The 16,621-nt window shown below is 28.8% G+C and overlaps 1 protein-coding gene across 1 annotated transcript in view; it reads left to right on the forward strand.

Annotated features, from left to right (window-relative positions):
- Positions 1-16,323, forward strand: part of nAChRalpha6 (nicotinic acetylcholine receptor alpha6) — a 28,029-nt gene extending 11,706 nt beyond the window's left edge. Inside the window, exons 6-13 of the mRNA XM_089595259.1 lie at positions 3,628-3,703; positions 4,073-4,267; positions 6,464-6,550; positions 7,920-8,006; positions 14,920-15,029; positions 15,135-15,349; positions 15,880-16,077; positions 16,168-16,323. Coding sequence (XP_089451385.1) covers positions 3,628-3,703; positions 4,073-4,267; positions 6,464-6,550; positions 7,920-8,006; positions 14,920-15,029; positions 15,135-15,349; positions 15,880-16,077; positions 16,168-16,252 — 1,053 coding nt within the window. The 3' untranslated portion in view covers positions 16,253-16,323. The remainder of the gene's footprint in view (positions 1-3,627; positions 3,704-4,072; positions 4,268-6,463; positions 6,551-7,919; positions 8,007-14,919; positions 15,030-15,134; positions 15,350-15,879; positions 16,078-16,167) is intronic.
- Positions 16,324-16,621: the final 298 nt, after the last annotated feature.

Raw genomic sequence — 16,621 nt, forward strand, 5'->3', positions numbered from 1 at the left:
TTCTAGTGCATCATTGCATAATTATTGTTCCTTATTTTCAACTATATACATTCGTCACTTTTTTTTTTTTTTTTTTTTTTTTTTTTTCTTTATAGAACAACCGACAACCAGCAAGCTCGATTGCTCGTTCCACCATGGTAACGTCAACAATTTTTTCTTTATTTTTTTTTCACGTATAGCAGCGACGATTCGCAATTAAAAACTCGTTTTTCGGGGCATGGCTGCGCTTCCGCTTCGAAGAACGAGTTCCAGGGCTATTTGATCGATTCGAGGGATCGGTTCGATTGGTCGAAATCGTCCCCATCCCTCGATCGATCGATCTCGTTCGATTGCCGGAAATTCGTTCCTCCGAGTGGACGCGTATAGATATACTACTATACACTCTTTGTAGCGTCGATCGAGTCAACGGCTGATGATTAATTGACGGTGCAACGTGGGAAGTGTGCAACTACAGACGGAAATGGAGATTAAGGGAGAATGAGTACTCGCTCTGAGCTAAGCTTAGTTTCATATAGGCTAAGCTTCGCGCGCTTGCCTCGCATACATTCCGCTGTATAGTTTCAACAGAACAAAATATTTTTTGTATACATTTATGATACATATATATGCACGTGTACACGCACATTTATATATGTTCACGCGTAAGTAAACGTTTTTACCAACGCATATATTATATCTGCACCCAATAATATACATGATGTGTGTGCTTTAGAACGGCTATAGTCTACCTTAGAAGCATTCAGAAGTTTTTTTCTTTTACGAATCAGATTACTTAATTGTTTCTTTGTTTTTTTTTTTTTTTTTTTTTTTTTGTTTCACTACATCTTATCTTTGCACTAAAATCATCTAATGATCTTGTATCGTCATTTCGTACGAGGCACGGCATTTTTATCATATCCTAAGGTCGATTCGGTCATGTCCCAATAGTCGGTCATTTGGCTGATTTTTTCACTATAAATTTTCGAAACATATATAAATCGGGTAGCTATTCGGACACTAAGCAATTACTCTTTCAATACAAGTTAATGTATAAACCCAATTTAAAATATAACGAAGGCCCATAAAAGAAAAAAAGTGACCGACTATTGGGACATTTGGTCTGCTTAAGTGAGCGAGTACTGGGACATCCACGTTACTTGTAAATTATGATTGTCATCGATTTGTTCGTTTTGTGATTGGTTGGGATCGGTCTTTTGGGCTCGTAAATTTGAAAATGAGATTAAATAATCAGTAGTTTAAATATTTGCATTGAATAAAAATCAAAATTATGTACTTTATAGTGGAAAATTATTCAATTGTTTTAACAAAATGGGGAAATTAAACATTTGGTATGAATTGCGAGGGGGTTGGCGTGCTAATTTCATGTAAAAATACGTTCAATCGCAAATAATTTAGAATCAATCGTTAAATTGTAAATAAAATAGTATCAACTTGGTTTATTGTTTTTAAAGCATCAAAAGACATCAATTTTCATTTGCAAGTGAAAGTCGTGATTTTTTTTCTTTCTTCATCTGGCACAATAAACATCTGAATGCATTTGCAAGCTGCTTCAATATAATTTTAATTGTTAGAACAGAATTAGATTTAGAAAAGTCATAGTGAACATTTATTTATTATCGCGGCATTAGTAGCGCGAGTGTAAGCGAGGCAGGTGCTTTTTTAAATTACTCGTATAAAATCGGATGCGCTCTTACTTGCATGCCCCTCAAGGCATTGTTTAATTTGTATGTGTGTTTAATTTTGCTCTAAGCTTCGTATCATTTTTTTTTCTGCATTTTATAAACAACATTGCGTACACAGTGCCTTTGAGTCCGGCCATTCACGTAAGATAACATTCGATTCATTAAAATATATATTTATATGTATAAACATGCATATCTATGTTAATTATGTTTTGTTCAATTTTTTTTTATAAAATTGATGTGTCGATATTATACAAAAGTAATGTATGAAATTCCCCTAGTGGAATTCAATTAAATAGGATACTTTAGATTTATAGATACTTTGTTAATATTAGCTGTCTACATTTTTGATGTACTCGGTGTATCTTGGTGTTTTTTTTTTTTTTTTTTTTTTTTTTATTACAGTTAAGTATTTTGTATACGGTACAAAAATATATTTCTTAAAATTATTTTTGTGCCAATATCTCGAAAATTTTTATCAGAGAAAAATTTAATCTTATGAAGAAGCGATCCAATTTATTTGGAATTAAAAATATTTTCAGGTAACAGCCAAATTACTTGTTTAATATTAACAAACATAGGTAATTAACAGATGTAAAACAGATGCGTGGTTATTCTTACAAGACTATAGACGCAATAAATCTAGTTGTCTACCACAGCAAAAAAAAAAGAAAAGAAAATGTGCTGATTTGTTGAATTCAATGTATTTTCACACGTTTTCGCATTATCGTGTGAAACATTCGTTGAATAGTTAAATATTTATATTTTTTTTTCACCTCTTCCTAAAACCATGTTACCAATGATAAAAAAAATACATACATGGCGCAAAATGGCTCGCTGGCAGACAAACAGCCCTCTTCCGTACACTGAAATATAAAAACACCATAACTACTTCATGGTCACACAAAACAGATATATATATAGAAAATACATTGTGTAATCGGTGACTGTTTTCATTATAAATATATGTAAAAAAAAAAAAAAAAAAAAAAACCGTTAAAACACCAAAGCGTGCTGTCTTGCTTAATATATATTTCATCACACCTATGTCACGTAACAATCGAAACACTGATCTTTGTTTCATCATAATTGTGTCTATGTAGCTTTCTGTCGATATACATACATTTGCATGTTGGGAAAAAAATTTAAAAAAAAAATCGAGCATGTTAAACATATTATATTGACAATAAACAAAAATATTATGTCTAATCTGCTTGTTGAATTTACAAAATCTTGTAATCCAGAGGACACAAACAATATTTTTTATAATTTAATGAAAATTGTTTTGTCTTCGTTAACATTTGAATTTACATAGATAAACCGATTTTTCCTAAAAAAAAATCATATAATTAAAGACCGTTTGTAATAAATATATAATTCCATTTTTATAAAGTACCTTGTGCTCGTGTTACTTTTTATTTGATTGAAAACTACATTACACTGGGTACATATCACGTAACATTGTTACTATTCGCATAAAATATATATATACACACACAGACACCAGCACTTCAATCAGTGTCATTATTATCATTCGCAAGATTATTTTGTAACATGGATGTGACAAATGTCTCGTACTCAATACTTTTACACGCATTTCAAATCCTTTTTTTTTTTTCTCAAGATAAATAATTTATTTATAAAAAAAAAATACTCACACGAGATGCTAATATGTACATAAATAATAATATTATCATTCATAATATGTAAATTTCACGAAACTGATATATGTATGTATATATAAATGTAAACGTATGTGCAACTTTTGTTAAGCATATGTGCATGCAACTAAGCCTTGGATAACAAAACCCACTGAGCATGCGATCGACCTCGTGTTTGAAGCAAAACCTCAATATACATGAACCACGTAAAGTGTGATTTACGGAAATGTCAGAATGCAGTAGTGACACTTTTGTTTTTAATGCAATTTTCTCGACCTCGATAGCTCGATCTGGTACTCAACTCTGAGGAAGGTGGTGACTTATCCGATTTCATCATGAACGGAGAATGGTACCTCATTGGTGAGTTTGACGGCCAACTTTACAAGGACGAATATTTACATTATTTAAACAAATTTTATCATATATTTATGTACATGTAATTAATAAATAATATATTACACATCAGCTATGTATTGAAATTTAATCAGTTTTTACTCAATAATTTTTTTTTTTGCCAATGTATATTTGTTTATTCAGACCGACGAAAAACTGATTATTTTTTTATGTCATATAAAAATGGTACTTGCTGAGGCAAACAATGTTATGCTTATGGTGTAAAAATAATAATAATAATTTTTTTTTTTTTTTTTTCACATGTATATTCGTTGTTGAATGGTCAATAATTTTGATGATTGATTTCATGACCGGCTGTGGGTGAAATAATTGCAGGTATGCCAGGCAAAAAAAACACGATTGTTTATCAATGCTGCCCAGAACCGTACGTCGATGTAACCTTTACTATACAAATCCGTCGACGTACCCTGTACTACTTTTTCAACCTCATAGTGCCATGCGTCCTCATATCGAGTATGGCACTACTTGGATTCACCTTACCTCCTGACTCGGGGGAAAAACTCACCCTAGGTAATGTAATCAACATTTACACTTGCTTTTATTGGTGTTTTTTTTTTTCATTTTGTTTTTTTTTTTTTTTTTTTACATACGAACGTGTGTGTATTATACAACATAAGTATCCGAAAAAATTAAATGGCGTCCAAATGTATACGTTAGAAAGATTCAGCAATAATCCCGTGCCTTCTTTAGTTTTTTTTTTTTTTTTTTTTGAAAAATCTGTGCAGGTATTCACAGATTTTAGAAATTCATCAAAATTTACATGGTAATTGTAGTGTATCTGATACAGAAAGTTGTGATTTTTTATTTTTTTTTAATTTGTTTTGAGTAATATATCTATATTTATTTTGTTTTTAATTTTTTTTTTCCTCAAATCTATGTCATACATAAAATAAGTTTTAAATAATTTATAGTAAAACTTTTATCCCTCATAACAAGCTTTGTTCCATAAACATTTAGTCGTAAGTAGTTCACAACATTGGTAGTAATTAACTTCGATAAGATGACATTCTATAAATAGTTGGATTACCTTTTTATCGCAACCTCAAAAATTGCATGTTCTAGATATTTTCTCTTAGAGTATATACCATACAATCACGTAAATTAACCACTATTAGTTTGCACTCACTTAATAAAAATTTTAAAAATATTATCGAGTTTTACGCTCCTGGACGTGACTTACTCGTTAATGTTAATTTTATTAAAAAAAGAATTGTAGTTACCGTCCCGTCTGCGTAAAAATCACTGGAATCTTTAATGGTGTGATATATTGATTAAAAGAACGTAAGATAAATCACCAAATGACGCTAGATTTTTCTGCACATCATCACTGATAATACAGCAAAATGTAATTTCGTTTCATTAATTTGAAAGCTCGCATATTTCATTACTCTCCCTCTATCTTTTATCAAAGTTGAATTATCATTAATGTAGAGTACATCGAATAACACCCGATTAAAACATAATTATATAGTAGTGGATAAACAAGTCAAGTAACACGACGATAAACATGGTATTTAAATAGTACGTAAACGCACTTCCCTGTAAAATCATGCAAATGCTAATGGTGATGGAAAAAAAAAAAAAAAAAAAAAAAAAAAAATTGACAAATAAAAGCCGTGCACAAGAGGCTGTATATCCTCCAAATATAACTAAAATCTAACAACACGTGATTTGAATTAAAACTCTCGGCAAAATGTACCAATGCCAGAGAGGATGGAGAAAAGTTATCAAGACTATTAAAAAGATTCTGCTAGAAAAAAAAAAATACCGCATAGAATGAGATTGTGAGATCATTGCAACCACATCGACAATTATACTCCAATGTTCGACACAACCTGGATTTTGACTCCATATCCAATAAATTACTTCTTATGAAATAATCCACGTTTCACCCGAGAAATTTCTCGAGGTAAGCTAGATCTTGGCAGCCAATGCATCATTAAGTACTTTCCCTAAATTATAAGCAAAGTTTCCCAACTAGTTGGCGAACTTACCACGAAACTATTGAATTTTACAACATGTTTAATGAAAAGTTTGAAGCTCGCAATATCAACCGTAATCACAGAGTTCTTGAGTAAACTCGAAAGGAGAAAGTAGTCATCTAAAATCTTTTTACCAAAGTTTTCCCATTAACTAAAAGCTAATAATTGCTGTTCGTTACAACGAAAGCTTACACATGTAAAAAAAAGTACGAGTTGATTATCTAAACTATTCTTTCAAAGCTATCAATTGCTTCCTTTGTATTCACTGCTCCAATCTATTGTCAATTGAAATGTTACGAACATTCATTTACATGGACGATTTTATCAAAAAAATTGTTTATATTAGCTGTCTTCTCACTATGTCTATGCTAAAGACGAATCGTTAGAATTTTATTTGAAAAATTTAGTACGTTATAAAAAATTATACATACATTTTACATGTCTTTTTATTCGTACCAGCTACTATATCTATGCTCCTTCGCTATAGAGATGGATCGTATTGGGAAAATGTATTACATTGTTCGATCATTCGGCAACATAATATTTCGTTCATATTCACGTAGCTTTCATCTTTGGTGATTTCGAAGATTTTCGTGATCGGTGAAAAAACAAAGAAGGTTCTTTAAATCCATGTTTTTCACAATCGAGACGTAGCCGTTCACTAAAAATGTGATGAAAAAAAAAAAAAAAAAAAAAAAAACAAGTGCAAATTATGTCTCCACAGGAGTAACCATTCTGCTGTCGCTGACAGTATTCCTGAATCTCGTGGCCGAAAGCATGCCGACAACGTCAGATGCCGTGCCCTTAATAGGTATCACGTTTTTCATAGGACTTATTTCACAATGATATCTGGCAATGTTTGTATACGCAACGCATTTTTGCATAAATTTGTAAATGCACTCTTAGGATCGTGTGTGCTGTCGGGTATAGTTAACAGATCCGCTTTTAGACTGCCCGTGCGCAAAATTCATTTTTTTCTCGTGGCCTCATTGACATGCTACACCCAACAATTTCAAACAACATAGTTTCTTAATTATTAAGAAAATTATTCATTGACGTTTGAAAAATTTATTGAGCATTTTATAAATTTGGCCTTTGAATACAAAATTTTATTCGACTCTTTCCTTGCAACATTATACAAATGGAATGTTGACTTGTCGACTTGCAAAATTTTCCAGGTGGTTGGAGTATTTAATTTTTAGAAATTTAAGTAATATAAAAGAAAAAAAAAAAAAAAAATATTTTACAATAAATTTGATGAATTTAATTTTCAATGAGAAAAACAGTTTCTTGTTTATTTTTAAACGAAACCATCGCATTTTATAACAAAATTAATTTTTTCTCCATATTTCAAATTACGTACTGAAGAACGAATGATATCTAAAAAAACTTCCAGAAAGAAGCATGGATAAAATAAAAATGCACATCAACAGTAAAAATAATTTTATAACATACTAAAAATTAAAAAAAAATCTAATAAAACCATGAAAAAACTCATCAACATGATCAATTAAAAATATTTATGAAATTTACTTACAATTTATTTTTGCCAATATGATTTTGTAGTTTTTATTTATCAAATTCAAAAATCGAATCACTTTTAAACTAGCTTTTATACGTTTTGCTTGTTTCATAAATATTCATACGAGCAATAAAAAAAGCAATAAAAATTATTTCTGTGTCCAAAAAATACGATGACCTTCATGAAATTACAAAATTAACAAGCAATTCTTACAGAATCTTATTAATTTGTATTAATGAATCACGTAAAGTTTTCATTGAAAGAACTGCATCCTATTTTTTTTTATCTAACTCAATATTTTATCATAAAATTATCTATCAAGTCTGGTACCAAAATGAATGATATAATTATTGTTCTTAGCACAATCAAAGGGTTTTTGTCAGCCGTCCAGTAACAAACATAATTTCTTCCCTATTAATTTACAAATCAAACGGTGTTTTATTACAGCTACATCGTGAACGTCGAGACTGAAAAATGGTTACTTTTATTTTAAGTTTTATTTGTATTTATAATTTTTTGTTTCTCAACAATGACAATTATGTGTTTTGTTGAGTTTTTACAATTAATTCCTGGAAGACACAGAAAGTCAATGTCATATTGTTTGAGCGATAAAATTAAGACGTAACTCTGACGTCATGGTCATGAACAATTGTTTCAGGGGTGACCATCTTACTGTCGTTGACGGTGTTCCTGAATCTCGTTGCCGAGACCTTACCACAGGTCTCCGATGCTATACCCCTGTTAGGTATCACCAATATAACACTTTTTTTAAATTTATTTATTCTTTCACGTTTTGTCTTTTTTCTTCTTTTTTGCATTTCTGCTATTGTAATATTGTCCACGTGTGATGACGATTTCAAATAAATATAACTTAAATGGATGAAAATGCTTGAACTCTTGAAAAATTTTCATAAAAAACTTTATAAGTTTCTTACTTTGATTTATCGTAATGAAATGTTTTTATATGTATGTATTTCTATGGATGTAGATTTGAGGATGTCTAATGTTACAATTACATGTACGATTTGTGAATGAATAGAAGTTAATGTTGAAATAAAATTAAACATTAAAATAAAAGAAATAACAAAAGTATAATATACTTAAGTTGTATTTACTAAAGATTTTGAATTAACCAAAAAAACTACAAGTTTGATAACTTTGACCAAACAAGAGTTTTATATTTTTCTCTATGCATCTTTCAATACAAACCCTTTATAAAAAATCCTTTAATATATCTGATAATTGACCATTAATTAATTTTATGATTTTTTAGAGAAAGAGATGTCTATTCTAATAAAATGTCAGAGCAAACCTGTCAGACATGCTAGTCCGCATCTCCGTACAAACTATGTTTTTCTTTAAAATTGTTGATATTAATACTTTGCATAGTTTATAGAGAAAAATTTTTTATTTGATTATATTCGTAAAATTTTACTTTTGTTGTTACCAAATATTAGATTAAAATACAGTTTACTAGTATCTCAATGTTTATCAAAAATTGGTCAATTCTTTCAGTAAAAAATAATTCTCACATGCCAAATAGTTGTTACACTAATAAAATTAAAAAAAAAATTTATCCAAGACGTTAGGCTTAGTATGTATTGAAAAAATTAATTTTATTTCATAATAGATTTAATAATAATAATTCATGATGAATATTAAAAAGTTTTTAATTTCATTTACAGTTATACAGGTTAGAAAAATACCAGTATCTTGAAATGCTATATACCAATAATCTAACATATAGTAAAAAAAATTAGGTGTGATATGAATGTTTTTCTCTTGTTTTTTAAACCAAACCCAAAGGTTTACCTTATAAATATTTTTTTTTACTTTACTACAAGTATAGTGGGATAATTTTCAAAATGTCTCATAATGCTTATAAAACAATAAAAGTTATTAAAATAAGGATAAATTATGCAGCTTTAAAAAAAGACATTAGATTACGGTAATTGAAATACTTTACTTTGAATATGGATTTATGTAGTTAATTATGTTACGTGAAGCTGATAACAGTCAATATTTGGTCAATGGTGTAAATGTGTCACGTTATTACTCACGTGGAAAAATTTTTTAAAAATTAGAACGATCTTTTACATTTGCAAAGCCTTCTATTTTATTATTGATTACTTACAGTTAGTTGGTTTATGTGTAGTTATGTATAGCTAATTTGATTTAAAGTTAGCAATAATTTGCTACGATTATCTTCCGTATATTGTTCCTCGTTAAAATATATAACTGTATAAAAATCGCTTACGTTTCTTATTAGTTACGAGATATTATTCTAAACATTAACAGGATAAGTATTTTAACACTTAAAATGTCATTCTAAATTACCCACATTTAAGTAAAATTAAAATGGACATATTATAATGCTACCACTACCGATCAAATAAAATTTTTTTACGATTTCTCTGGTATTTTTATTGTAGGTGCTCTGATTTTTTACTACTTCATTTAATAAAGGTTATACTCATAATATTAAATTTTATAACAAATAATAGTGAAGTTATTATATAATATTGCTAAATAAATAAAATAAATATAAATTGAAAAAGAAAATGATTAAACTGTTTTTACAAAAATAAAAAATTAAATTATTATTATTATACTTCTAAATTAATCGTTTTAAATTTTCAATTATATTTAGTTTTTAATTATTATTTTATTTATTATATTATACCCTACGAGTGCTGTGCATAGTAATGAAACAAATACTAATTGATAACCGAAATTACCTTTAAAGATGTTTAATTTTTAAATTAATTACCGCTTTGGCTCAAGAATAAAAGCATCAACTTTGAAGAAACACAACCATTAAGTTCCCTATAAATTTACAATATGGGAGAAAAAAGCTTTGAAACTACTTATATCGATTGCAAGCAAACAAAAAAGACATACCATGTGTACCATGGCGTAGGTGTGCGAGTGTATGTGATGTTACAGGTGTGACGATCCTGTTGTCCCAGACGGTGTTTTCGCTGCTGGTGGCCCATGTATTGACACGAACTTCCGAAGCGGTGCCACTAATAGGTACCAAATGAGATGATAGCCTCATTTTTGAAATAAATATACTATTATTAAAGAGAGTCACCTAAGATTCTGTAGGCCATTTTTTTTTTTTTTTTTAATATAGTATTCATAAAAAAATTTAATGAGTCAATGAGAAAAATGACTAAAAATTTATGATGTAAACTGATTAAGAATTCGTACATTAATTACATATAATTTTCTTTTTATGAAATATACAAAATACTATTTTCATAATTTCATTCAGTCTTTCAACTAACAAATGGATCATTACAAAGTGTTACTTTACTTTTAGAATTGAGAAAAAAAATAAAAACTAAATGATTTTCAAACAAAGAAAATTTAAAAATCTTTCAAAATGTATAAAAGATTATTACATTGATTTAGACCTTCCACTCGTTATATACAGTTTTTAACCTTATCTTAGGAGACTCTTTTGTAACTTTTAAACGTTTTCTTTCACTCTGTACTTACTTGCAATTCTGTACACATTTTTTTTTATAATTTAAATTTAAATTCTTTTTCAAGTTAATTTCGTTTATTTAACTAAATAACAAAAATTTCAGAATTTTCTTTGTTGTCAAAGCTGCGGCTCTTCGTGGACATCTGCACGAATACTTCCAACTTCCTTGTACTTATTATTTATTGATTTCTCCACTTCTTTTGCAAAATTCTACCTTTTAACATGATCTAACATCTAAATATAATTATGTTTAGAATTAAAAAAAAAAAATTGATAAAAATGATGGCAACATAAGATGAATTAAAAACTGACACTCTGCTTGATTTTATATAGTAGAAACTTTTTTTTTTTAAAGAGAACAACACTGACGCAGCACACAATTGTTGTTCACGAAATTTTCTAGGTTATTTTTTTTTCTAATATGCTTAAACAAAATAAATATGATATTATAAAAGTAAAGTAGAAATAAGAAAAATAAAAATTGTCATATTAATCAATAAGCATGTGTCTCTTATACGAGTAATAAAAGTTATAACTGTTAATAAATACATGTACACTACAATAATTAAATTAAAAAAATATATATTTATACATAGTAGCTAAAGACAAAAAAATTTCTATTAAATAGAAACTCTTTAACCTCAATTCATTCAAACATTTGTAAATGATTCAATACTTTTTAAATTATTTTATGTATTTATCTAGGGAGCAAATACTACCAATAAATTTTCATCACTGAATATCAATAATAATTTTATGCATACACATTTTTTTTGCTACTAATCTTTTTCTCAAATATTAATTCAATAGTGATTTTTACAAATATTCTCTACCGCCTCCATGTGTAGGGTCTTTGTCTTTGGAAAAAACGAGGAAATATTTTTCTATCGCTTCAGAATAAAATATTTTAATATTCATTTTTTTACTTAGTTTTTTTAATCATTGGTATTAAGGCGTTTATGAGAAACTTGATTGATTAAGTAGTATGTAATATAGATGTAAAATTTAGTGATTACAGAGGATAAATATAAATTACAATATAATCTAATCTCAAAAATTCAAAATTTATACTTATCTTTCGCAACTTATTTACCATCATTATATCGAAGCCAAAAAAAATATAAATAAATTATTAAATGTAAAAAAATACTCCATTTTAGTGGAATTGTAAACATGTTTTGATCGGTAGTGGACTTATCAGTAGTATATACAGTGAAATTTTACTTTACATAATTAAAGACCTCTAGTATTTAAATACGTTTCATTCCTAATAATAGTAACATATTCTAATTTTTTTAATAAAAAAGTTTTGTACTTTTTTTTTAATACTGTTAAAAGTTGAATTACACTAGTTAAAAAAAATCAAAGTAATGTGCATTTCATTTATTTATTTCAATAAATCAAATATTTTTTAAACATAAGAGATATCGTTTTATTCATTTGACATCAAATAATTATGTTTGTAAAAAAGCGCTGAAAAAAAGGTTTTCTGTACGAGTTACGTACAAGGTTTTTCTTAATGTACAAAAGATATGGATTTTGAAAAAATCTGTCTATAGAATTTATTTCGTAAAGTTAGAAGAAAAAAAAAATATATATATTTTGAAGATAGTGTGTGAGAGTTGTCTTATTGAACTTTACAATTTTCTAAATTTTATTATTAATTCAGGGTTACTAGTTTGATGTAATATATCTCACTGGTAATAGTTAAAAAAACCTTTAAAAAAGTTGTTGAATTTTTCGAGACAGAATTCTGTTTTTGAGCCAAGAAAGTATGTTAATACCAAAATAAATAAATCTGTAAATCTAAACAATTTGACCTGTGGCGATTGTACCAGTGATATGATATTTCAAACACATGAAAAATAAATAAAATATATTTTGGAAAAATGTAATTGACAAACTCCATTCGAAAATATTTTAATCATAATTATATATATAATAAAAAAAAAAAAAAAAAAAAAAAAAAAAAAAAAAAAAAAAAACGTAATTTAAGTACATACTTTTATCCTGCTTAATACCGGTATTGAATGAACTAAAATCAAAGTTGTTTTGTGATTATGTAAAATACACTTAAAAATTAATTTTCTAAGCATTCAATGTTACATAAGTTTGATAATAGTTTTCAAAAATTGAAAAAAAACTTATTCAACTGTATTGTATACAACAAATATTTATCAACGTAATGAGTACTAAATTATAACAGAATGTTTCGAACATTGTAATAATGAGCATTCGTTGTAGCTGCCCATCAGCACCTTTATGTTTGATATTATTATTTTTTTTTTTACGAAATATGAAGAGTAAAAAAAGTACAAAAAACTACTTGGAAATGTGCATCTCGACCATAAAGGAATAACAATAGATAAGTAATTATAAAACTTTTCCGAAAATCAATTTTGATGAAAATTTTTTATCATTCAATCGAAAAGCGTCAAAAACTTACAAATTTTATTTTTTTTAGCACAACGACTAAACATTTGTTTGTTATTATGCACGTGTTTTTATAGTTATTCATACAAAATAGGCTTGTGTGTAAGATATCCATGTTTGTTAAAGAATTCGTTTCATATTTATAAATATTTTTAACACTGAAATTTTGTTTACACTCGATTTACATTTTAAAAGCATTTACTGCGCTGACATAAATTTTCTATTTATTTTTAACAGATATCAAAGAAACTCAAAGAAAATAAAAAATCTTTAAACAGCATGACTTATATTTCAATTAATTTTTTACCACTGTATTATAAACACGTAGAAAACACGTATATGGAGCACATAAATAAAAGTAGAAACCTGCAAAATTAATAACTATCAAAAGTATGACAAAGATATACGCTAGGTAACAACTGCCGATATTACTACTTCAAAGTATTTTTTTTTCCGTAATAATAATCCAAAATGTACTAAAAGAAATAATGGATAACTAATTATCCTCACTTTTATACTACTTTATTCATACAGTTTATCATACTACTTTTGCATGGTTTGATCGCATGTTATAAAAATACTTACCTAGCGTATATATAGCGTATATATATAGTACATATAATTGTACAAAGTATGATTTTGCCATGATATTCAGATTAAATTATTTTGCTTTAATTAAAATCATTTCTTTTAGTTTTACCAAAGTAGTTTTTTTACACATCGTAATTGTTCAATTATCGTATATAATTTGTTTTTATTTAAATCTGTAAAAATTTATTTATGCTTTGAAAAATATTCGAATGTGCTGCAACAAACATTAGAGAGAAAAAAATTAACCAACAATAATCAATGCACGTGAAGAAAAACAAGCAAGATTAGTCACACTTATTATTTTTACAATCGTTAATCACGATACATGAATTTTCCAACAAAAATCCATTGCGCTAAGCCAAACTATTCTTCATTTTATAATTATTGTTAATCGCTGTTCCTCACAGAAGAAGGATGATTTTTTAATGTATTATTTTGAATGTAGACACTGGTATAGTCAATCTTATGCAAATTAAAGGTGTTTTGTCATTGTTTCGGTTAGTATGCATGGTTATTTTGGTCGTTATTGTGTCACATATATATGTATTTGTAAATTTGTATATCTGTGTCAGTTTCTATACCTAATAATTAATTCATAAGAGTGTGTTTAAAAATGTCTCATAACAAGGCTCTACACTTATTGCCCGATGATTTAAACTTTCCGTTTCATCTGGGCAATTAACGAGCGTATGTGTCACTGTAAATTATTCAAAATGTGTTTAATTTAATTGATATTTCGTTGTATTTAACTCAACAAAGCTTGAATCGAAAAATTTACCGTAATAATAATTTTAAGTAAATTATTTTTTTCAATTTATCACGTAAGTATGCGATTACAAAAAGAGTGATTCAAGCTTTTTCGAGTAAAGATAGTAACTAAGCAAAAAAAAAAAAAAAAAAAAAAAACGGAGAATAAGGAGTGGAAGGATGCTTGATGATTCTTTGGTCATTCCCAAATTTGGAACAAATTCCCAAAATTATTCAGCCAAAGAAACAAAAAAAAAGAAAAACTCAATTACATCCATTCTTTATTACTCCCGTAAAAAAAATTAATTAGTTACTGAGGAAGTGTTGACCCTTACACACGACTAATCGCTCTTTTCTTTCGTCCGGGAACCTTTTTCCTCGGATCAATTTTCAGGAACTTACTTCAATTGCATAATGTTCATGGTGGCAAGCAGCGTCGTCCTAACTGTTCTTGTCCTAAACTATCACCATCGCAAACCTGACAATTACGAGATGCCGAATTGGGTAGGTATCCTTTTTTTGGAAAAAAAAAAAAAAAAAAAAACATGTCATCCAACACTTTGAAATGATTTACTTTTTAATCCGCTGTGCCCATTGTGGTTCGTGTAGACGAAAACCGTGTTTTTACAATGGCTCCCTTGGATACTGAGGATGGACCGTCCCGGCAAGAAAATCACGAGGAAGACGATTCTCATGAGCAACCGCATGAAAGAGCTGGAACTTCAGGAGCGGAGCAGCAAAAGCCTACTGGCCAACGTTTTGGACATAGATGACGATTTTCGACACATAAACAGCGGCCAAAACCCCACGTCCACTTACCTGAGGTACTTTACGCACCACATCACAAAACTACACTGAGAAAAAAATAAAAATAAAATTAATAAAGAAATTCCAGCAAAAATCACCATTTCGCACAGTAAATCGGATGCTAGCTGATAGAAAAAAAGGAAAAATTTTTTATTTTTAACAGTAAAAATGATGGTAAAAACAGAGTAAAAATTACCATGTTGGAACAGTACACCTTAAAAGAATTGGTTAGTAAATTATACTTTAGTATGGAAATTTTTACCGTTCTAACCGTAATTTTTACTTTTTGAATCATAACTGTTGGAACAATAATCTTTAATATTAAAAAAAAAAAAGATTTTTCCATTTATCCATCAGTTTGCATCCGATTTACTGTGCGAGATGGTAAATATTTCCTGGAATATATTTATCTGTATGATTTTAATTAATTTTTTCTCTCAGTGTACATTGAAAAATAACCCATGGAGGGGAAAAAAAAAATATATCTCTTTGATTCAAAAATCGAAACGACTCATTAAACGATACATTGGAAAAGGGATAATTACAGATCGTACTACGGGACGCCACTGACGGCGCGACCAGCCACCGTCGAGGAGACTTCAGCATCACTGCCAATAAGCGGATCTCCGAGGGAAATTTCCATGATACTCAAGGAATTGCAGTTCATAACGGGTCGCATGAAAAAGTCCGACATCGAGGCCGAAGTTATAAGCGACTGGAAATTCGCTGCCATGGTCGTCGACAGGTAAGTGAAAATTTCCATCGCCATCGGCAACGTCTACTCGTAACAAATGGGAGATACTGTAGTCATCGTTGGTTTGGTGATGCGTTACAGGTTTTGCTTGATCGCTTTCACGCTGTTTACGGTAGTGGCGACGGTGGCTGTGCTTTTCTCAGCCCCACACATCATTGTCCAGTAGTCGAGCATCATCGAATCCACAATAAATTACAAATTTCACGTAATAATCAACTGCCAGAGCTCAATCCGACTTTACGTAAGATCAGCTTCACGCAGCCTCAATCAAATCGATATTTTTTATTTTTTTATTTTTTTTTTTTCATGCATACAGGTGCATATTACTTGTTGCGCGAAGACGAGAAATTGGGTAATAAATCCTTAAATGCCAAGAACGAGAAGACCAAAGTTATAGCGTTGTCAACAATAAGCAATGGGTTAAGGAAAAAAACTGATTTGGTTGAGTATTGGTTCGAGTATACCCTAACAATCATTTTATAAATCGCCAACCTAGTTTGACTGTCGATTCGTGCGCCTTGATCAAGCTTGTTCG

The sequence above is a fragment of the Copidosoma floridanum genome, unplaced genomic scaffold (genome assembly GCF_036245765.1).
Source record: "Copidosoma floridanum isolate Cflo_tuat_1 unplaced genomic scaffold, Cflo_Japanese_pri ptg000025l, whole genome shotgun sequence".
Lineage (NCBI taxonomy): Eukaryota > Metazoa > Arthropoda > Insecta > Hymenoptera > Encyrtidae > Copidosoma > Copidosoma floridanum.